Source organism: Misgurnus anguillicaudatus, chromosome 3 (assembly GCF_027580225.2).
Source record: "Misgurnus anguillicaudatus chromosome 3, ASM2758022v2, whole genome shotgun sequence".
Classification (NCBI taxonomy): domain Eukaryota; kingdom Metazoa; phylum Chordata; class Actinopteri; order Cypriniformes; family Cobitidae; genus Misgurnus; species Misgurnus anguillicaudatus.
The window spans coordinates 21043594-21066329 of record NC_073339.2 but is presented as its reverse complement, the minus strand read 5'-3'; the positions used below and the strand labels follow the sequence as shown (position 1 = coordinate 21066329).

The 22736-nt window shown below is 37.8% G+C and overlaps 1 protein-coding gene across 2 annotated transcripts in view; it reads left to right on the top strand.

Moving 5' to 3' along the window:
- Positions 1 to 22736, top strand: part of arhgap10 (Rho GTPase activating protein 10) — a 100672-nt gene that overhangs the window by 35898 nt on the left and 42038 nt on the right. For both annotated transcript variants that reach the window (XM_055205109.2, XM_055205108.2), the window contains exons 2-10: positions 7526 to 7621; positions 8469 to 8530; positions 11223 to 11294; positions 11377 to 11478; positions 17844 to 17954; positions 19767 to 19871; positions 20880 to 21009; positions 21104 to 21210; positions 21360 to 21454. In XM_055205109.2, the coding sequence (XP_055061084.2) occupies positions 7526 to 7621; positions 8469 to 8530; positions 11223 to 11294; positions 11377 to 11478; positions 17844 to 17954; positions 19767 to 19871; positions 20880 to 21009; positions 21104 to 21210; positions 21360 to 21454 (880 nt within the window). The remainder of the gene's footprint in view (positions 1 to 7525; positions 7622 to 8468; positions 8531 to 11222; positions 11295 to 11376; positions 11479 to 17843; positions 17955 to 19766; positions 19872 to 20879; positions 21010 to 21103; positions 21211 to 21359; positions 21455 to 22736) is intronic.

Genomic DNA, 22736 nt, shown 5'->3' with positions numbered 1-22736 from the left:
TTTAACTATTCACAGTGACCGTTTCAGGTCTCTGACCTTCTTGAGGATGACTGCACATTACAAGGAGCACGTAGCATTCTGCTTGGTCAGCGTTGTTGTTTTGACACAAGTGCATACGGGGTAGACCACTTCTCAAATTTCGGAGTTACCGGTCTGTGTGGCTTGTTCGTTATGCTGACATTGAACACATACACTGTTTATATGTTGTAGATAGAAAGAAAGAGGGTTGTGTACTGCAGGAACCAAAAAATGCTTGAATGCAAATGATGAAATAAAAAGTAGCTATAATTATGCATATTTACAAAATTAGCAGCCTAATTAACTTTAAAATAAAGGAAATAACAGACTTTCATATATAGTATTTTCTTGTGTTGTTAATTTCAAATGGACCACTTAGGAGAACATTTGCTTGGTTAAACATAGTTTGAAAAAAAGGTTGTATTATTCTCTCCAGCCATTTGAAATAATATTTTATTAGTTAAAATAACAATACATTGTGATTAATTTAGATGTGTGGCTTATGTTATGAGCATTTTGATGGGATTGTTAATTGTAGTTTTGGGACCTTGTTGGGTCGCCAGTTGTCCGGTGCAAAATCTGGCCTCTGAGACAATAAGGACCACTGAATCAGTAGATTGTAGAGGATATTTAAAAGATTGCTTAAAGATTTTTCTCTGCTATCATGTTTTAACTTTTTAAATTGAGATTATTTAACCTGATATCTGTTGAATGGCAGTCTGATCAGCTTACATGCTTCATAGCATTTAATTTCATAATAATTCCTTTTGATCACACAGTGATCTGAATCTGATAGGAGCGGTATCAGTGGTCAGATGTAGAAGATAAATGTTGTGCAAAAGGTTGCTTAAAAGTGCAACGGTTACATGCACTTGACATTTCAGTTCACTCAGGCCTGAGACGGGCTAATTAGAACTTTTTTGTAATTGTGCAAAGTATAAAGCCAATAAAATGGGGTTCATATCTAACTAGTCCAAAAAGCAATACAGTATGTATATTAGTTAATATTAATATATGTGTAAATACATCATTAAGTGCAGCTATGGGGTAGAGAAATGTAGTCCAGCTGCATGCCAATTTATAATTTAATACCATTGCTGAGTATTTTCTCTATAAAATTAGAGACATAATTAAATCCTGTGGTTTACAAAGAGACTGTCTCATTCGTGCGGTTTAAAATCGACTTGGTTTCCATCGTCAACAAAAAATGTGACCAAATCATATCAACACTGTTGAACGCATGAATCAGTAATTTGAGTCATAGATATTATTATGTATGGATGCCGCATAGACTTGAAGCTGAACAATTGCAGCACAGCTGCTTCATCTTAACTTCTGTGCTTCTCACACGTGATGCTCACATATGCAGGATGAGTGCTGTAACCTGTTAACATCAGCACTTAAAGATTTAAACACGTCATTCACATATGCATTGTGTGAATCAGAGCTTAGCAGTTATGTGTCTAAAAATGCGGAATGTAGCATCTATTTACATATATATCTATGGTCTGAGGTGGTGCAAATGAGTAAATGCAGTAACTAATTTGCATATACTATCCACATACTAAATGAGGCAAGAGTGTAGAGTTACATTCAAGTTGTTTTAAAGTGTGAAGAAATTACTGTTACAGGTAAAACGTTTATATATATGATGTTTAAAGATGCGTTTTCAAAGATAACATTCTTGACTACAGGGAGACTTAAAATTTTACGTAATGGGAAACAGAAAGCATTACCCTATCGCATATTGTGTATCGCAGTATTTATCAAGCCATGTCACATTTTTCATTGTGAATCCCTTATGTCTATGATGAAGACACTAGTATTTGGTGGTTTTCACCACCAGTTGGACGGTCTAAGACAGTCCAGTTGCCCTACAACACTATGATTCGGTTGGTTAAAATGCTTTCAGTAGTGTGGCGGTAAATGTTCAGTAGGGTCTGGTAGGACATGTGAGCTTTACATAGGAAGTAAATGGCTCTATTATGCAATTTTTATCATCGTGGATGTGTATACTGATATGTATATAGCAAGTCCACTCTGGCAGTCTCACTTGATTAAGCTTTGTGATGTAGTAATCCACATTCACCACGCCCGGATGAGATGACCAGGCATTTTTGGCTCTGATTGGGCAAGAGGGTGGAGTGAGTAGTTTAATAGATAGCCGTTTGAAATATGGGTCGTACACAGCTCTTCTTCAAAGGGACCATGAAAATTTGACTTTTCATATTTTAGTGCTATAATTGGGTCACCAGTGCTTCTATCAACCTAGAAAATATGAAAAAGAACAACCCAGTACTTCTTAGTTTTAGTAAACCATTCTCTGCAAGCACATAAAAAAATAGGTCATTTTTGGCCCATCAAATTTGGCCCCTTATGAAGTCATAAGGGGATCTTATTATAATAATACTGCCCCTTAATCTGCACTATCCAAACACATTTTTGCTCGCACCTACAAAGTGGCAATTTTAACATGCTATAATAAATTATCTAAATGGTATTTTGATATCTTGATATTTGGATGTTATCTTAAAAAAGGTTTGTGAAATGGCCCCTTTAATTAAAGCTGCACATCTAAATTACACTTAAAGGGGGTGTTCAATGGCATTTCAAGCATTCTGACTTATTAACAAAGTTATAGAGTTGTTTCCTCATGCTAAACGTAGGCAAAGTGTCAAAAAAGCAGTTGGGCGTGTTACAGAGTATTTCTGTGACGAATGCACTTCGCCAGGGTTCGTACAAGTTTCGGAAAGTTTTTTTTTATTACAAGTCCAACTGACGTTTCAGGGGTTTTCTATACGTATCACTTCTTTATATGGGCACTTCCCCCGGAAAACCCCGCCCACCCGCCAATCAGTGGGAGACGCTAGCACTTGCAAACATCACGCGACACAGCTTTGTTTAATTTTAAAACTCAACAATGGCACGAAAGAAGAAGTGTGTTTTTGGATGCAAGGAGAAGAAATCCAGCCTTATGAAAACAATGGATATAGTTTATTATCCGGGGTAGCAGCGGAGTTTTGCGTGTGTGTTTGATGCGCTGGATTTTCCCAACCGGGTCACGATTGGATGCGGTAAGTTAGACTTCTGTCTTATGTTGGAAATAGGCGCGTACATATTATATAAATGACACGAACATGTAGTGAATCATAAGTTATAGGTTGTATAGTGTTGCATGACTCGTATTTGCTCCACCAGTGGTAGTAACTCCTTAATTTTTTTGGAAGTTATCGGAAAGATTCGGTAAAGATTAATCTTTCTTTTATAAATCTGATTAAACTAAAGTCTTTTCGGAGATATAAAGGATGTCATACTACTCTATAGGTATTCAATGCTGTTGTGAATGAGTGGAAAAAGATTACAGCCTAGATCAGGGGTTCTCAAAGTTTACATTCAAAGGTCCAAATCTGAATTCTCATAATTTTTATATGTCCGGAAAAACTGGTTATTACAAAAATTGTCAAGCATGGTGGTAATTTTATGTAAATCATTTGTGTATATAACAAATCAACACAAATATTTTGGAAAAAATACTTTTCTATTAAAGTGCATTCATAACAAGTGTATTTTGCATTTAAAGTAAAAAAAATGCAAACATGAAACACAAGAAGTATGCCAAAAGTAACCAGGTGCAAAATACAGAGCAACCTAATTAGAGAAATGGCACAGTTTGTTTTCCATCAGATGCATAAACCATGGCAAAATAGGTGTGGTTGGTAGACGGAGACACTGACCTAAATTAGCCGATGACGCTTGCTATGCTTGTTAAGTGTAAACAGACCCTCAATAGACACTTTTACAGCTTGCGTGATCAAACAGCCTGCGTGCACATTTAGGCTACAAAAGTGGTGTTATTCCCCATTGGTTCTAATCTGTTAGCAACTGAAAAAGTTTATTAAAAAGGTTTCCCAACATCAAAATGTCTGGTTGTTGCATTTGGTTGCACTAATATAATATACGTATATGTATCTGGCTACTTTATACTTGACCATCTGCTAACGTCTTCTATCCACCTGGTAGCTGCTGTTAAAAATGTTGATAAAGTGAACTTTTTAAAATAATTTTCTCTTTCTGCGTTGCTTCACTGTTGATCCTTACCATACTTCTGTTGCCAAAATGCGTGCGCATACGCTGCCATGTCATCATTGTGTACAAACAGTAAAAGGGTGTATAAATTACGATGAAATGCCGCTACATCCAAAAGCCAGAGGGCGCTATCATGCAGAAACTCTGCGCTGCAGACGAAGAACAATACACACGCAGCTCCAGGAAATGTCTTAAGGATATATTTATATTGCTGTTCTTCAAACCTTTTCAGGTATTTTCATGATAATAAAGAATATGTATAATGATAATGTTTGACGAGTGTTGCTTTTTTTCAAATGCATGTTTTAAACGACTCAAACCAACAGTGATTTCAGATCGATAAGAACTTCTGATCAAAAGCCTTAGTACATGAAATAGCTGTGCATAATATCTGGATGTGATGGCTACACCGCGTAACACAGGAAATTTTTTTTAATAACTAGTTTTCTTTTTGGACCAGGAATACTCTTAAATCTAAACAGAAAAAACTAAATTAATGGTTTACTAGTTTTATATGAATTTTTAAAGTAGCAAATGCACACATTTAATCAATCACATAGAAATTAATGCACTTGCAATATGTAGTGTACGCAGGTCCGGATCAAGTTCCCTTCGGGTCCAGAGTCCGGACTTTAGAGAACCCCGGTCCTAGAATATGTCAATTGTTTTTGGGTCACACCGGCTGTGTGGCGTGTGCGTCTCAGCTGCGTGGCGTGTCTGTTTTTATTTAGGGTCCCATGTTAGCAGGTTTGACAGTTCACACCGCCTGCATGACACGCACGTCTCAGGCGCGGTTCGAGCCGCGCCGAAAACGCGTGCATGCTAGGAATAGGACCGACGCCTATTTTTCACGCCACACACGCAAGCGTCTTGGAAGCATTTCCAGGCAAAATATATGTCACCTATAGCAACAGCAGCGCGTCTTCAGGCACGCTTCTGGTATGTACAGACGCAGAAAACGCGACGCAGCCGCCACGCAACTGACATGCAACAGATACGCCACGCAGCCGGTGTGAATCGGCCCTTACATGGCTAGATGTTAGGACATCGAAGTAAGTTACATATAAAAGTTATGCAAAATGCAAAAGCATACAAATGTGTACATTTGTGAATAAACATAGCAAATTTGTGAGTAAATTTAGAAAGCACCATAGTGAGCAAGTGAATGTGTGATTGGTCAGTAGCACTGCCAGCTCATTTTGCATGGGTGATCCCAGCTGTCGATGACGGCGCAGTACCGGATACCGTTCATAGTGTTCATCCCAAAATACCCCATCACTTAGTCCCACAGACCCCAACGAGAGTTCACTTATATTGGGATCCTCCTTTGGGAATCCACAGAGTTTAAGGACTGTATGCTTCCTCTGATCTACACATACTTTGGTGTTCTCTTTCAAACTATAAGAAAAAAAGAGAAAATGCTTAGTAGATATGCCAAATTTATTCCCTTTCATTTAAGTGGGGCTTTTTTGAGCACTAAACACGTGCTTAATTAGTTTATTTGTCAATTACAGGAAGTTTATACCTGTGAGTCATGCTTTTTATTCTTCCTCGAGGCACCGGTGAATTAGGAAAAATGAAAATAAATGAATGGTGTTTGTCAGTATGAAACCTGCCATGACTCTGCTGGGGTTTTCACAGTGAAAGCACCATGTTTCCAGAGGGAATACAATTTCCCAGTGTGTACAAGCAGCACCTGTGACTTCACAATGCTATTGATTCTTATGATTCAATGATGTTTGTTTCAAGAGTTCATATCTGTAAGCGTGGCGTTCTTGGCTATTTGTCAGGAATAATTCAATGTGATATATGTTGGGCGATGTTCAAATATTTTTTACAAGATAAGAGGCAGTATTATGGGTGCCTTAAATGTTTGAGGTCATGGCATTAATGGGTTTGCAGACATTAAAGTGTAGCACACCTTTCTATGAGTGAATAAATATGAGCGAAAACAACTTTTTTTTAATAGAACACACAAAAACTAGGTAATGCAGAGTTGAACAGTAGATATTTTAATGCTGACTCTGGAGGTTTTTCAACAAAACATCTAACTTGGTGACCAGTTATTACATGTATATAAGATTTTTGCACAAAAAAGCCTCATTAAAGGGATAGTTTACCCAAAAATAAAAATTATGTCATTTACTCACTCTCATATTGTTACAGTACAAACCTGTATACATTTCTTTGTTCTGATGAACAGGAAGGAAGATATTTTTAGCAATGTTTGTAACCAAACCATCCATGAGCCCTATTGACTTCCATAACATTCTTTTATCCTGTGGAAGCGAATCTGGGCTAATGATGGTTTGGTTACAAACATTTTCTCATAATATCTTCCTTCCTGTTCATCAGAACAAAAACATGTATACAGGTTTGTAACAACATGAGGACAGAATTTAAATCTTGGGGTAAACTATCTCTTTATAATGATAACTAAGCATTATCCTGATTCCATCAACCATTCAAAATTCTCACACATTGGCCCAGGGCCAGTGGGGTATGCTCGGGGCCAGATTTACTAAACAGGGCAAATTGGTATATGAGCGCAATTTCAAAAAGTACCGATGTAAGTGGAAATTTCTGCAGGTGATTTACTGACAAGGCATACATTAAAGAAACAGGCATATAAAAAATCTAATTTCCATAATTAGACACAATTTAAGACATGCTGTTTTTGGGGTGTTAAAATAAGGGTGCACATACCACTAAACTGAAAAGTGCAAAGTTTTGCAAACCTTAGTAAATTGCGTTGTGGTTTGTTTATGTACCCTCCTGCCATAAACGTTTTGTGAAAAAGTGAAAATCCTACAAATGCATATGAAAAAAATATGTCCACGTATTTTTAAAGGGGCCATGGCACAAGACTTTTTTAAGATGTTAAATAAATCTTTGGTGTCCCCAGAGCACATATGTAAAGTTTTAGCTCAAAATACCATACAAATAATTTGTTATAGCATGTTAAAATTGCCACTTTGTAGGTGTGTGCAAAAATGTGCTGTTTTGGGTGTGTCCTTTAAAATGGAAATGAGCAGATGAAATTCAAACACTGATCATAATTATGGTGGTTTGTTGCATTTAAAACTCAATTGTGCTTTTCTCTGCACTAAATGGCAGTGCTGTGGTTGGATAGTGCAGATTAAGGGGTGGTATTATTAATAAGAGCTCCTTATGACATCATAATGAGAGCCAAAGTTCAACGATGTGCTTGCAAAGAATGGTTTACCAAATTTTACCAGATTTTCATGCCATGGCCCCTTTAACTCAACAAAGTGTTTTTATCATGACAGTAGTTTTTAATGGCAAAAGAGGGTGGGACAAGCTGTTAGTAAATCTGTCCCTTATTGTTGGGTCCTGTAATTCTATATCCCTCCCGGTTTTTAGGGATGCCATTGCTAACTCTCTTCACTTTTTATTTCAGAACTCTCCCTGGCTCAGAGGAAGTTTGCTCAGTGCCTGGGGGAGTTTAAATTTGAGTACATCGGAGATGCCAAAACTGACGATGAAAAGTGCATTGGTAAGTTTCTTTTTTTGTTTGCATATAATTATTTCATTTTTCACGCATATTTATATTTATGTATGTACTTTGCTGCTAGTTTTGTGTGAGTGAAATTTGTGAAGATAATGTGTGTGACTCTAGATGGACAGTTTTGAAACGCAAATATATAGACAGTTTCAGAAGCAACAACATAAACAAATGGCTTTTGTGGTCCAATCGTAACTATGTGGTGGACTTCCGCATAGAATCAATAATAACAGAGTCCCTCTGGAGTAGTTTATTTCTGATAACAGGCTAAATAAATAACCAGTAAATAACCTTAGTTAAAATCACAGCTAAAGGGTATCAACCATTACACTGAGCTAGCAGTGTAAAATAAACATATACAGTTAGCTACAGATCCTTAAATTCTTGCCTGGCTGCCAAATCCCCAAAGCAGTGATTCATGCTGACTGACTTCTCTCATTTTTAGGAATCCGAAACATTTTTCTATTCCATAAGGTATTCCATGAGGTCAGTTTAGTTGCTCGCCAGAATGATAAACAAGCACAGGCCAGAAGTTAATTCCAGCCAGGCGTGTAACTGCAGCAAGGTGTACGTGTCCATTGAAACCGAGTAATTGAGGAGCTTAGATGCAAAAGCCGGCAAATGCAACCTTTGTTACAAATGAGATTATACATACATCATATACTTTTGCTTCAAATCCCAACCTCAAGTCATTAAGAAATACCAGTTTGTTAGCAGAATCCATTAAGAGTCTGATTAAAAATGCTAATTTACATAGAAAGATGTCAGATGCATTGTCTCTGCATGTACCATTCATTTCATTGTACATTACTTGGTTTCTGCATGTGTCTTTTTTTAGATGAGTCCCTGCAAGAGTTTTCATCCTTTCTTAGAAATTTGGAGGACCAAAGAGAGCTGATGGTGAGCACAACCCATTGAGACTTGCACTAAACATATAATTTGATATCCATATCAGAATCATTGCATGCCAAAGGATATCTTTTGAACTTGCATTCTATGCATGTAAACTGGAGAGAAGGTGTCGCGTGTGGCTGTTCGAACACATTAAACCACATGTGCGTTTACACTACAAAAGCAATCAGATCAAAAGGGGTACTTCTGAATGTGGTTGAAAGTGGACGCGTTCAAAACGTTTTGAACACCGTTTACACTTGGCATTAACGTCGTCCACTTGTGATCCGATCGACGAAAACTCATGTTAAAGGAATAGTCTACTCATTTTCAATATAAAACTATGTTATTACCTTAACTAAGAAGAGTTGATTCATCCCTCTATCATCTGCATGCGTGCACGTAAGCGCTGGAGCGCGCTGCGACACTTTGATAGCATGTAGCTTAGCCCCATTCATTCAATGGTACCATTTAGAGATAAAGTTAGAAGTGACCAAACACATCAACGTTTTTCCTATTTAAGACGAGTAGTTATACGAGCAAGTTTGGTGGTACAAAATAAAACGTAGCGCTTTTCTAAGCGGATTTAAAAGAGGAACTATATTTTATAGTGTAATAGCACTTTTGGGAGTACTTCGACTCGCCTGAAAAGTCCGCTCCCCTTCTCCCTCTCATAATGGGATAGGGAGGGTGTTACTGCGCCGAGTCGAAGTACTCCCAAAAGTGCTATTATGCTATAAAATATAGTTCCTCTTTTAAATCCGCTTAGAAAAGCGCTACGTTTTATTTTGTACCACCAAACTTGCTCGTATAACTACTCGTCTTAAATAGGAAAAACTTTGATGTGTTTGGTAACTTCTAAATTTATCTCTGATTGGTACCATTGAATGAATGGGGCTAAGCTAAATGCTATCGAAGTGTCGTTGTAAATGAGTAGTCGTTGAAAAAACGAAGTGTCATTGAAAATGAGTAGACTATTCCTTTAATGCTGTTTAATGCTAATGCTTTAAAGTGTAAACAGCCTCTATAAAGCTATCGTACTGTATTTCAGTCTCCCGTTTATCTGCATGCTATATTGTTGTTGTTGTGTTACAGTTTGACCACAGGAAATGAGTTACTTTGCCATACTTTGTTGTGTCCTCTCTCTCTTTGAGTGTGCAGTCAGTGTTGACTCTGAGATTACATAAGACTGCTGCTTGTGTTGAGTCATGTCATCTCAACTGCCCTAAGTAGGAACACATATTTTAGACACCAATATTTAAAATAAACAAAATAGTATTTGGGTTTTAAAGTGAGTCATGTACCTGTAATGCCTATTAAATAGTATATACAAGAAAATTCAGGGGTCTCCAACCTTTTTGTGAGCAAGGGCTACATCAATGGATAAAACAAATCTGGAGCTCTACTTTTTGATATAGTCTACTCAAAACTTTTTTTTTTTGTTTTACTTGTTTATATGTTTTAGTATTGTTTAAAATGTTAACATGCGTAAATCAAGCCAAGCTAATATATAAAATATGTGATAAATAAATATTACAATTGAGACTATTAATAGAATATTATTTGGTGGGCACCTCACGGACTCATTGGAGACCCCTGACATAGACAGTGTAAAATTAGCAACCTTAAGGAAAAGTCGGCCGTTACATAGTGGCAAATTCATCATACATTTGCATAAATGTGTCACTATGATTTATAAAAAGTCACTTTTCTGCAGTTCGATTGTTAATTTTATTGGATGAGTAATAAACTATACTTTTCGTTTGTCAATATGTGTAGCTGTCTAGGTAGTATGGTTTGTGTTGCATATGGGTCATGTATTTAGTATGCAGCATTAGACAGATGAAAGCCCTCCCCATGACTCAAAGTGCAACAGCTGACAGTTGTTTTGAGCTAAGATAGGAGCCCCGCCCGTTCATGACACTGCAGCAGGCCAATGACGTTCTAGCCCCTCGGCACACAGTGGAGGCATGTGTGGAAGGGGGCGGAGCTAGCAGGCTCTGACAGGGTCAGAGGGAAGGTAATAGTACACTGGGGGTTTACATGGTATGTAGGGCTGCACGATTCTGAAAAAAAACATAATCACAATCACAAAAAGAATCTTTTTAAATGCCAACTAAACAAATAATATAATTTACTACAGGTTCTGTCAAAATATGAGTTGCTGCAATCTCTTTAAATATGTTTAATTGTTTTTTTATTGAATGATTCAATGACACACTAATTAATAAATATTGCCTGAGTAAGCTGTTATTTAATAAACTAGTTTGTTCAGTTTAAATTACAGTTTGTACAATTAAAAGAATTAGCTGTGGGGATCTTATAGAGTGATATAAATACAAATTAGCATGATGAATAGAGAACTGTGCCATTATATTAGTGACTTGCTATATTGCATTTGCAGGCCGCACTAAGCTGGGCTCTAAGCAGCACTGCTGCAGCCTCTAATTGCGTGGGTGGGGACTGCAGAACTAAATGACAAGCATTCAGAAACCTAAGCATTTTGCTGAATTATGCTGGAGTAGTTTCTGTGCAGGTTCAGAATGATGACATAAATATCTAATTTAAATATCAGGCAGCTGCAATTATGCACTTTTGCTCACATGCAGCCATGCCATTTGTATTGTAGTCTTTATTGAAACTGTGTTTGCAGGAGTGTTATCAAATGTCCTTTGTTAAATGACCAAATTGTCTTAAACAGATGAGAAACATCACGGAGACGCTAATGAAGCCCTTAGAAAAGTTTAGAAAAGAACAGCTCGGCTCAGCAAAGGTACAAGCAGACCTTTTCTCATTATCTCGAGCTCTTGAACAAGTTTCACAGTTTTACCAAGTATTTCTCACACTGTTTTCAGGCAGAGAGAAAGCGGTACGAGAAGGAAACGGAAAAATACTACAGCTCGCTGGAGAAACTTTTAAACATGTCAGCAAAGAAGAAAGAACCACAGTTACAGGAGGTACTTCATGTTTTCTTCTCTTCTTTTTCTATACCTGTTTGATACATGAGACTATGCTTTTCATTAATTTGTACTTAAAGGAGCATTTCACCCGTAGAAACATTCATCTTTATTGAAAGTGTGGCATATTTGTAGTCGAAAATTTGGTGCCTATTTGACCGAGAAAAGGGGTGTTTGTCTTTTACATAAACCCTTTGGCGCGCGTGTAACGAATGCACAAACAAACACATGTGTCTTTTATCACATTCGATGAGTGTGCATCATGAATTCGCGTGAATCGCGTCCCTCTGAAGAGAAATCCCGCCCGCAACTGATAGTACATAGTACTAAAGTGTTTTACTCACACAAACACGCGTGCCTTTTATCATAAACCCTTTCAACATGTGTGCAGCATGAATTCGCGTCCCTCGGAAGAGAAAACACTGGCTGCCACAGTGACACATAGTACTAAAGTGTTTTACTCACATAAGCTGCGCCATTGTGTCCGGATCCAATGTTGATAGAGGAGCATTGCTTTTTAATCGCAGTCTCTCTTCAAATCCAGCGTTCTTCTGAACATCCAAACATGTAGCAACTGTTTTGATTCCCTGGTTTAATAGGAATGATGTCTCTCGACGAAAAACAATAGCCTGAATACGGTACGGTTGACGTTTAGCCATCCTTGCTGTAACTTGTTATGAAAACTAACTCAACTACACGTAATATGTGGCCGCGGTCTCAAGTCGAAGAGCTCATGAATAGTAATGACCTCGATCAGTTCCACGTCACACTGATTAGCTTTTCAAACTGACCTGATTTCTCCGCTTATTTCTTTTCAGTGGCTAGAGCTGACAGAGGAGGTGGAAGTTAATTTTCACATTCACGACACAACACAAACACATATGGACCTAACACATATAAAAAATACAAGTAAAAACGGTTTTATGTGGAAGGGCCTCTTTAAAGATAGCGGTTAGTTTTATGATAAAGTTTAAATTATTTTCTGCTGTTTTTACTACTGTATTTATATGGAAGATATTTTTGGTCTTTTTAAATTAATTAATTAATTTAGACCCGGCACTCGTGGGCCAGTACAAGCGACACAGTAGCCTATCTGTACCATAGACTGTAAAAAAAGATGGACGAAGCACGTTCGCTCTCTTCCATTGGTGAAAAGTGAAGCCGTCAGAGTCCCGATAAGGCGCTGACATCTTGGCTCTTGAGTCTGCACAGTAGTGATTTCGGGACCAGTCCTGCGCAGCCCTCGCTCTTGCAGAATGCGCATATCACAGCTGTCAATCATGATGTGACACCACCGTTTTTATACCATTAAATAACTAACTAAAAACAAACTTATTTTAAAAACAAATACTTGAATTTACATCAACGTCACAAAAACTACAGTAAACAGAAACCAGCATCGGAAAAAAGATGATTGAAGTGTAGTTAAATTGTTTAGTTGGTCTCAAGTCCCATTGAATAACATGGGGAGGCGGGGTTTATGACCTATACCAGGACCAGTCACTGGGGGACGATTGAGACGTTTTGGCTTTACTTTTCAGGGCTTGTGCGGCACGCTTGATCTGAACAGACTTAAAGCTAAGATTCATCCAAACAGTTGCTAGGTTTGTCTAAATGGTTCTAAAAGTCGCTAGATGTAGCAATAAAGTAGCTAAGTTGGCAACACAGACGCTTCAACACTGCTTCAGCTGATCCTCTTTTTTTGAGCAAGTAAACCCCACCCACTGATTAACATTGAATTAACATTGAAAATGAAAACGAAAATGAAAAAGAAAATGAAAACCAATAAATAAAAGAGAACATAAAATTAAAACTGAATTTTACATTCAAATTTCTTCCCTATTATTGCTTGGGCATGAATAAAAAGCATTTTTTAGAAATTTATTTACAGATTCCTTTTCAAGTTTGCCTTTTTATTTTAATATTGGCTCAAGATTTTATGGAAATGAAATGTCAAATCATCAAATTAATTTTATTTTTCAATTTGGCTGGAATGATGCTTCATCACGTTGAAAATGAAATCATTTAATTTAATGTTTTAATTTTTATTTTATTATTTAATTTTCATATTTGGCACATATTTTGCGATTTTAATTTTTTATTTTATAATTTAATTAATTTATTTTAAAAAGACCAAAAATACCTTCCATATATTTAAGACATAGGGAAAAATAAGCAGGATAACATACCTCCCTCTAATGTCTTTTACATATTCAGTGTTTTGTTAAAGTGTTATGTTCAGCATAAATAGGCCTTTCAAAGTAACAAAGCCTAAAGTCCACTCCAAAAAGGGGTATTCTCTCCGAACTACAACTAGTTGGGACTACAACAAGCTTTTACATTCAAACATCACAATAACCCTAATTAAGATAATTGCCACCAAAGGAATGTGCAAGTGAGGGATAAGGTCTGGGTGTGCTGCTTTATTAGTGTTTGAGACAGATAGGGAGGGGAGGTGCTGCTATATTGTAAAAAATGAAGCATAAGAACCTAGTAGGCCCCAACAACAAAAATCTAGATTTTGTAAATATGCATAATAGACCTTTTTTAAGCTTTGATATAGAGAACATAACCTTTTAAGGCATGCCCATCATGCCTGGGATGTTGTATACACTGAGCGCAAGAAGCACTTTGGATTGTTGACATTTTTACTGTGTGCCATTATGTTTCTACGGACCAAATGACGTGTGTGTTTGGGGGTCAAGGACTGGGTGGAGTCAGCAGGGAGACTTCTGATTCCAAAAAATGCTGAAGGACACCAGTGTATGGATCAGTTGGTCTCAGCTCACAAAACACTCGGTTCATGGGCAACATACACATTGCAGCTAACTTTGTTTTTGCGAAGGGTTTCGTTGTTAAAAGGGAAGAAAATTTGACCAAAATGTATTCACTCTCGCAGTATTGTTTTCTCAGTGAGGGATATGTAATGCTGTGTTCTGTATTATTATTATTTTTATAAACATTATGTTTTGTGTAAAGCATATCATAGAGTTCAAATTGAATTGACATAAAGGTTGACTAAATGACAGGATACCTTTTTTGAAATCTCCATGTATAATACAAAATAACAGAAATCTTTATGATTTTTTGTAACTTGACAGTTTTTATGATGTTTGCTGTTTATTAAACTGTATATGAAAAAAATCTCTTTCTTCCACCATTCAGTGTTTTTACAGTAGACAGAACTTAGACATGGCTGGGTAAACAGGAAAAATACAGGCACCTTCAGTTGACATTACAAATAATACACTTCTTCATGTGTGTGTCTTAAAGGGATAGTTCATCCAAAAATGAACATTTTGTTATCATTTACTCTTATGTTGTTACAAAACTGTATATGTTTCTTTGTTCTGATGAGCAAAACAGAATATATTTTGAGGAATGTTTGTAACCAAACCGACCAGAGACCTTATTGTCTTCCATAATAGGAAAAAAGAATATGATTATCTGGTTACGATTGGCCCGAAGCTGCAGTGCAAACACGTTCTGACTAGGGTTGTGCCAGTTTCATGATTGCTAATGACGCGAGTCAAATGTGACGGTTCGTAACATAACCGTCCGGGGGGATGGGGGTTGGGCGTTTTGCGCGTTGCGGCCATAGACTGTAAAAAATATGGACGTAGTGTCTGTGACGTCACCCATTGTTTTGTGAAGATCATTTTTGAAGCGTTGCCTGCTGTCGCCATCTTGGCCACACGTCACAGCAAAATATAATTTAAACGGATTTGTTACAAAAAATTCACCCACCTCACAGTTGTCATGAAGGGCAAAATTAGCTATACAGACCAAAAACACTTTTAATACCAGGCTGTAAACATATTATTTTCTACTGTAAAGTTGGGCAATTTTAACATGGTGGTCTATGTGGTCTACTCCCTTTTGGAGGCAGCCTCTAGCGACCAGTCGATGAATGCAGTTTAAATCACTTCCGTATTGGCTTCATCAGAGAGATCGGAAAGTTGCCCTTCGATTACGACTTTCGTCTGTTATAGGACAACTGACAAACGAGAAGACACTGATTAGCTCTACATTTATTTAAAATTAACAGCAAGACAACTAGCAGTGAATGTGCTTTTACCGTTATCACCCAACACGACCCCCTTCTTTAGACTAGGAAGCATCTCCCTCTAACCCGTCGTTTAAAACAATTGGCCCTTCGCAGGGAGCTTGATGTGACCAATCATACTTCTCGCCATCCAAAGCAGTCAGGAGAGTTAGTAGAGTAACATTTGGAGTATTTGAACTTGAAAAGTGGGCTCTACGGATGCCTTTCCGCGGTTAAAAAAACATTTCTTCTCATGATCATTCATGTTTATTTGATGCTATAAATTAACTAGAATGAAGAGATGATTTGAAAGGTGAGACTTTGTTTAATATGTTTAATATTAAAAGTAACCAAAAAGTAACCTGGTCTGTCCTGTGTGTCAGCTCGTTGTCAGTTTCCTCTCTGCTCCGCGATGTAATTTTCACTGCGCGAGAACATGATGGGGCGTGAGAGCGGTGTATCTTGTCGGACATAGCGACACTAACTAATGCTGCATTCACACCAGCCACGGTAGAGGCGTCAAGCGTGACTGATTTCAATGTTAACTCAATGTGAAGACGCGGTGATGCGCGAATGGGGCGAATTGAGCTTTGCTGCGTCAAACGCGTGAGTTGAAAAATGTGAACTTTGTCGAAAAAACGCGCCACATTAACCAATCAGTAGCTTGCTCTAGCAGTGACGTAATTACAGGAAGAGATCTGAGTTGCTAAGCCTATGGAAGGCCCTACCATGACGCGAATTTCCACGTGATTGTCTCAATGACTAGAACTTCACGCGTGGCTTTTGCGAATGAAGCGAGTAAACTCTAAATGTTTAAGCGGCAATCTAGACGCAGTAGACGCGATTTTGACTCCTCAAACGCGGCTGGTGTGAACCCACGGTAAGGGGGTCAGGTTTTTGCGAACCGTCAATTGACCTGATATATTCTCCATGTTCATGAGTCATCTGCACATCTCACTTATCCTGTTTTCCAAAGAATCAAATACATTTGGAAACGACGTAGACCATTAATAACACAGACTGTTAACAATAGTCTTTAATCAGTATTTAAACATTCTTTATGATAATAAATGTTTTAAAAAATATATATTTTAATATTACTGTTTTGGTGGTTATAGAGTTCTAATGACAGTGTTCAACTATAACCATCGGTCTCACGGTTATTTAATAACCGTCACACCCCTAGTTCTGACTTCGTCCATGCTCGGTATTCCTATTTTGTGTTCACACATAGCACCTTACCAGTATATTACTGGTAATCTTATAACCTGTCCTAGTGGTAAATTGGACCGATTTACCAGAATTTTAAAAAAGACTGTATGTGTTAAAGCAGTGCTTCTCAAATAGTGGGGCGGGACCCCCAGGGGGGGCTCGAAGCGACACCAGGGGGGGCGCGCGAGACCTAGGGAAAATACTTTTTCAGGAAGTGATTTTTTTTGCACCGTCACTTAAAGACATTACAACCCAAACACGCTGATAAGCCTCTTCAGTTTTTTATTATTATTTATTGATTATATTTAATTTAATTTTTCAGTATCAAATGGTCAAAAAATATACTGTAAATAAGGATTGATTTATTTTATTTCAGGCAAATTGATGCATTTTTAGTCTTTTTCTGTTACAGACTAAAAAAACAATGTTAATAAAGTTATTCTTTGTTGTAAGTTGATTGATATTTCTTTTTTTGTGTTTTCTTTAATGTTAATAAGGATACAATGTTTTGCAGATGTGTAATTTTATAGACAAATTATACTATTTACAGTCGCGGCGGAGAGTTGGGGGGGGGGGCGCAAAATGTTTACTTCTTCCTAGGGGGGGCGTGACAGAAAATATATGAGAAGCACTGTGTTAAAGGGACTCTTGTCTCAAAAGAAGTCATCAATTTTTGTCACCTTGTACTCTATAATATAATATTGTTTTTCTCCTTCCATGAAACACGAAGCGATTGTCCAAAATCATTTCAGTAAATAAGTTCATACATCCATAAATTCGGGTGAGGAATGAGCCAAATTTAATTCATTATTTTCATTATTATTATACATTTTTTCTCTGCCACTGATCTCAAATATTATTGGTTGATTCATTAAAAAAAGGTTGTTGAGAGCTCAGCCATTAACAACACATCCACCTTCTCTATATGGAAAGGTTTTGTGTTTCATGAATTGAAAGGAAATAATACTAGTTTAGAATACCATTGTGACAACATTTGCATTTTTTTAATTATTACTTTAAATCACCTTTGATTCTAATGTGGTCACTTACTGCGGTCACTTACTGCGATTGTGTCTGTCTTACTGAGTCTCATCTATCTTTCTTTCAGGCAGATGTGTCAGTGGATGTGGTGAGGCAGCACTTTCAAGAGTCATCTCTAGAGTATGTATGCAAGCTGCAGGAGATACAAGAGAGGAAGAAGTTTGAGTGTGTTGAGCCTGTAAGTGCAAGATCCTTCATCCAGATGTCATTTCAACTTGATTCATTTTAAAGGTGCAGTGTGTAAATTTTAGCAGCATCTAGTGGTGAGGTTGCAAATTACAACCAATGGCTCAGATTACTGCTCACCCCTCGCTTTTAAAACGCATAAAGAAGCTACGGTAGCCCCCACCAGACAAACATGTCATCTTTGGAGACAGCTTCGTAAAAAAATTTGTCCGTTAAGGGCTTCTGTAGAAACATGGCGGCACAAAATGGCAACTACCATGTAAGGGAGCCATCCGTATGTAGATAAAAACATAAGGGTTCATTATGAAAGGTCTTTATACACCCCTGATAATGTAGGTTTTATATTACTTTGCATTTCTGTCAAGAGATCCATCTAAAAATGACACACTGCACCTTTAAGTTTGATGTGATGATTTTGCATGGGAAATAAATACTTTGAGAAAAAAACTTGACTCATATACAACTATACGTTGAATGCACTGCAATTAAAGACAGAGATGATTTTAAAAGACTAAAATAAAAATATTTGTAAAATAAAAAAAGTGAAAAAGTCACTTTCAAAAGTATTGCTATAATATGCTGTGTACTAAGATGGAGCACAACAGAATGGAACTGAACTCAGGGGTCTCCTGACATGCAAAAATTAACTAAATTCTAAAGTAATTTGTCCCACACCCAGTCTTTTGTCATCGATTAATAGATAAAATTAGTTCAGTTTGTGTGCTTCCCTAGTGTTCAACCAGGGCAAACATTTAGATTGTAGTGACATCTTGTGGTAAGATTGCGAATTGCAACCAACTGCTCAGTCCACAGCTCACACCTCCATTTCAAAACGTATAGAGAAGCTACGATAGCTGCTACAGGACAAACATGTCATCGTCTGAGACAACGTAGTGACTAAACACGCTCTGTAGACTAGTTTGACCGTTTAGGTCTACTGTAGAAACATGGTGGTGCAAATTGTCGACTTACAGGTGATGTGACCTGTGCTGTATGTAGATAATGACGGCTTAGTCTAAAGGGGGTCGCACACCGGACGCGCAGCTCAGCGGACAACTCGGAGGTATCGTACACTGGAGGTGTACATTAAATTGCGCAAGCTTAGTCAGATAGCGTCTACTTTAAAATGCAAAAGTGAGTGGCACTCTGCATCACGACAGGGATTTGAGCAACTTTCTGAGTCAAAGCTGGGCGCCAGTGTGTGTATACTCATAGAAAATAATTTGTTAGATTTTTTTATTGAACGGCGCGGCGCCGCGCGTTCGATGTGCGACCCCCTTTAGCCAATTAAAACATAACAATATGTAACATTGTCTTTATACACCACTGATAATATAGTTATGTATATTATTTTGCATTTCTGTCAAGAGATCCTGCTAAAAGTTACACACTCTACCTTTAACTAAGGTTTTGTAAGAGACGTTAGCTTTCTTAGAATTTTTGCCAGATTTAGCCACTGAATTCTGTATTGGTATTATTACACATCCTCCTTTTGAAACTCTGACCTCCAAAATGTGTCCACACAGAGATAAGGAAGGAGAGAGATGAATGCCATGTCAAAGTCACACATATCCTAACATTTTTGGTACTATGTGAATAAATGATCAAGTCAGTTTTTAGAGTTTTCTGTAAGAACCTGTTAGACATACTGTATGCAAATACTATAATGTAGTATCTTGTTTGAATCTTGGGTGTTACATTTAGGCACTAATACTAACTATACAAACACATGGGTTTCCTATAGGAAGAAACACTAATCATCTACCCCCCACTCCCTTCTTCTCCTTTTATCTTTCTGGTACAGATGCTGGCTTTCTTTCAGACTGCGTTTACTTTCTATCATCAGGGATATGAGTTGGCCATAGATTTTGACCATTACAAAAAAGCCCTTCAAATCAATATTCAAAATGTAAGTAAACAATCTCATGTTTTCAAACATTAATAACTTTGGGTGTAAATGACATTAATAATTTGACATTGTTAATGAGCTTTAGGGGTTAGTTAGGGACGGATCACGCAGAACGCGCTTACAAAGCCATAAGAATGAATGAGTCTAGGCTACACATTCACGAGGTAGGCAAAGATAGGTATGTATGAATTTGTTGAGGTAAGAACATAGTAAAATATTGAAAAACGATGGTGTTTTTCTTTAAGTGAGAGTGTGACTTGAGTCAGGCTTATTCTACTTTTATTCTTATAAACCCAAAGACAGTATATTTCATCATCTGTGCATCACAAGGCAATTAAGAAAGCCTTGCATTGTGTGAAGTTCCTTGACATGACCTTCAAAGCTAAAAAAGTACTTGGATTTTCAATCAGTGAAGTCCATATCAACCCTGGCCTGGGTCAAATGTGTGTGCTGCCAAATCTATTATGGAAGTGGCATGATTGGACTAGATTGCTTGTTTTCACTCATCATGCTTCGGCTACACTTGTGTTTGGCTCGCAAGGTAACGTGGAAAGAAAGACAGTGACAGGATACAGCAGCCTTTCGAGAAGGCCAGGGGAAAACTGGAAGTCTTTGTTTACAATGACCTTCAATTGTTTTTCAGTTGTAAGCCGGAAGTTTGAGGTCCGACTTCCTCCACATGTCTGTCTGATTGGACCACATCACTGCCCTCACTATTTTAATCAGTTGAAAATCAGAGTTTTAATGATGTAATATTCTGTGTAGCCACATACTGTATGAAGAAAACGCAGTTCATTACCAAAAAATAATGAATTGCGCATATGTCACCATGTTTAATTCTTAATTATGTAAGTTATGTTAGTAAGAAATACTTTAAACTCAGTGAACTATAAATGAAAATGGAGTTTTTGACTGTTTCCTAATTGTGGTGGTGGGAAATTTAGTTGGGAGTGCCAGGGATTTTTCCTAAACTAATTAATTCTGATTTCAAATTTTCCCTGTTTTCAGACACGGAATCGTTTTGAAGGCACACGCTCTGAGGTGAATGAGTTAATGAAGAGAATCAAAGATTCACCACTGGAGTACAGACAGACAAGCCCTATTAGCTGCGAGGGCTATCTGTACATACAGGAGAAACGTATGCACAATAACTTTTATGATATCACTCTCAATCATTGACTGTCATAGTTTCTTTTCTTCTCTAGTTTTGCTCAATTTTTTTATTTTTACAGGACCTCCACCTTTTGGATCCAGCTGGGTGAAACGATATTGCACGTTCGTTAAAGAACAGAAGATTCTACACATGGTCACGTTCGACCAGAGATCAGGAGGAAAACTTGTGAGTGATGATGACAATCTTGGACAATGTGGATTATTTTAGCTTTTAATCCTGTAATTACAGCTTGAATGCAGTACAGTCACTTGTAATATAAGTCTTGAACAAAGGCTGATTAAACAATAACTAGTTGTTCAAATGTGTTCCTTCAGGGTGAGACGGACTCTGTCACACTCAAGTCTTGTATCAGAAAAACCACAGACACGCTCGACAGGAGATTCTGCTTTGACATAGAAATCACAGATCGGTATGTTCATAAAGGTCATAGTTCACAAAGCCCTCATCATGCTTTTATTATTTAAACCATTTAAAGGTGTATGTAAGCGGTAAGGTATGAGAGGCTGTGCTGTATCGTGAATGAGTAACGGCTGAAGGGCGTTGTTAGGCACGACGCGGAGCAACCCCTTCAGCCGTTACTTATTCACGATACAGCACTTGCCTTGAGTACCTTATTGCTTTTATAAAACGGTTACCACACAATATTAAAGTAAAAAAAATATTAGTGCAACTTTCATGAAGTTAAATCAATAAAAGCATTCCTTCCGCTAGAAAAAATAGTCCCTGACTGCGAACAACAACATGAAAGCTCAAATAAAAACAACAAACTGTTCTCAGACTTTGTCTCATTATATGTTTATGTGTTGCTAAGGGTGTTGCTAAGGGCGCAGTGATATTAAATAGAACCGTTGGGTGAAGCGGTCATAGCAGTGTTTTATCGTGAATAAAGCACACCTATTGACCAATCAGAATCAAGGATTGGAACTAACCGTTTTATAAAAAGACCTTATATTATGAATGGTATTGTTTTTATTACCTTAAAATGAGATGTTTTTATCTACATACACTGTGGGATTCCTTACATGGAAGTCGCCACCATGTTTCTACGGTAGCCCTAAACTGTTCTACAGAGCACGTCTCGTCCCTATGTTGTCTCAGACGATGGCATGTTTGTTCTGTGGCAGCTACCATATACGTTTTGAATTTGAGGGGTGAGCTGTAGACTTAAGGGCTCGTTATAGTCGTGCGTAGGTCCTATGGCGTAGCTGCGACGGCATAGGTTCCGCATCGGTTTTCATTTATACTTTTGCGTCGTCGTCTGCTTTGACATGCAAACACACGCGCAGACTGCTGATAGGCAGTATCCACGCGTGTAACCACAGTAGCAGCGCGACCGTCAGAGAAGAAGAAGCTTGCCAAGTTAACCCACAAACGAAGAAAAAATAGCAACTTGTTGTGTATGATTTAAGAAGACCAGCAATGATGGAAGTAAATAAACAGCGACTTATGTTGCAATTTGAGTTAAATCACTCCTCAACTTGGCCCATCTTTGTTCTCACCGTCGCAAACGGAAATACCTATGATGCCGTTTTTTTTTACCTGGCGGGAGGGGTTCTAGTAGACCAATCACAGCGTTTGCGGTCCACGTACAACTGACGCGCTGTTACAATTTTTGCGAGGTGCACGTCAGGCTACGCAGAGCTACGCACAGGCTACGGATAGCCTACGCCACAGCTACAGCGTAGAACTTA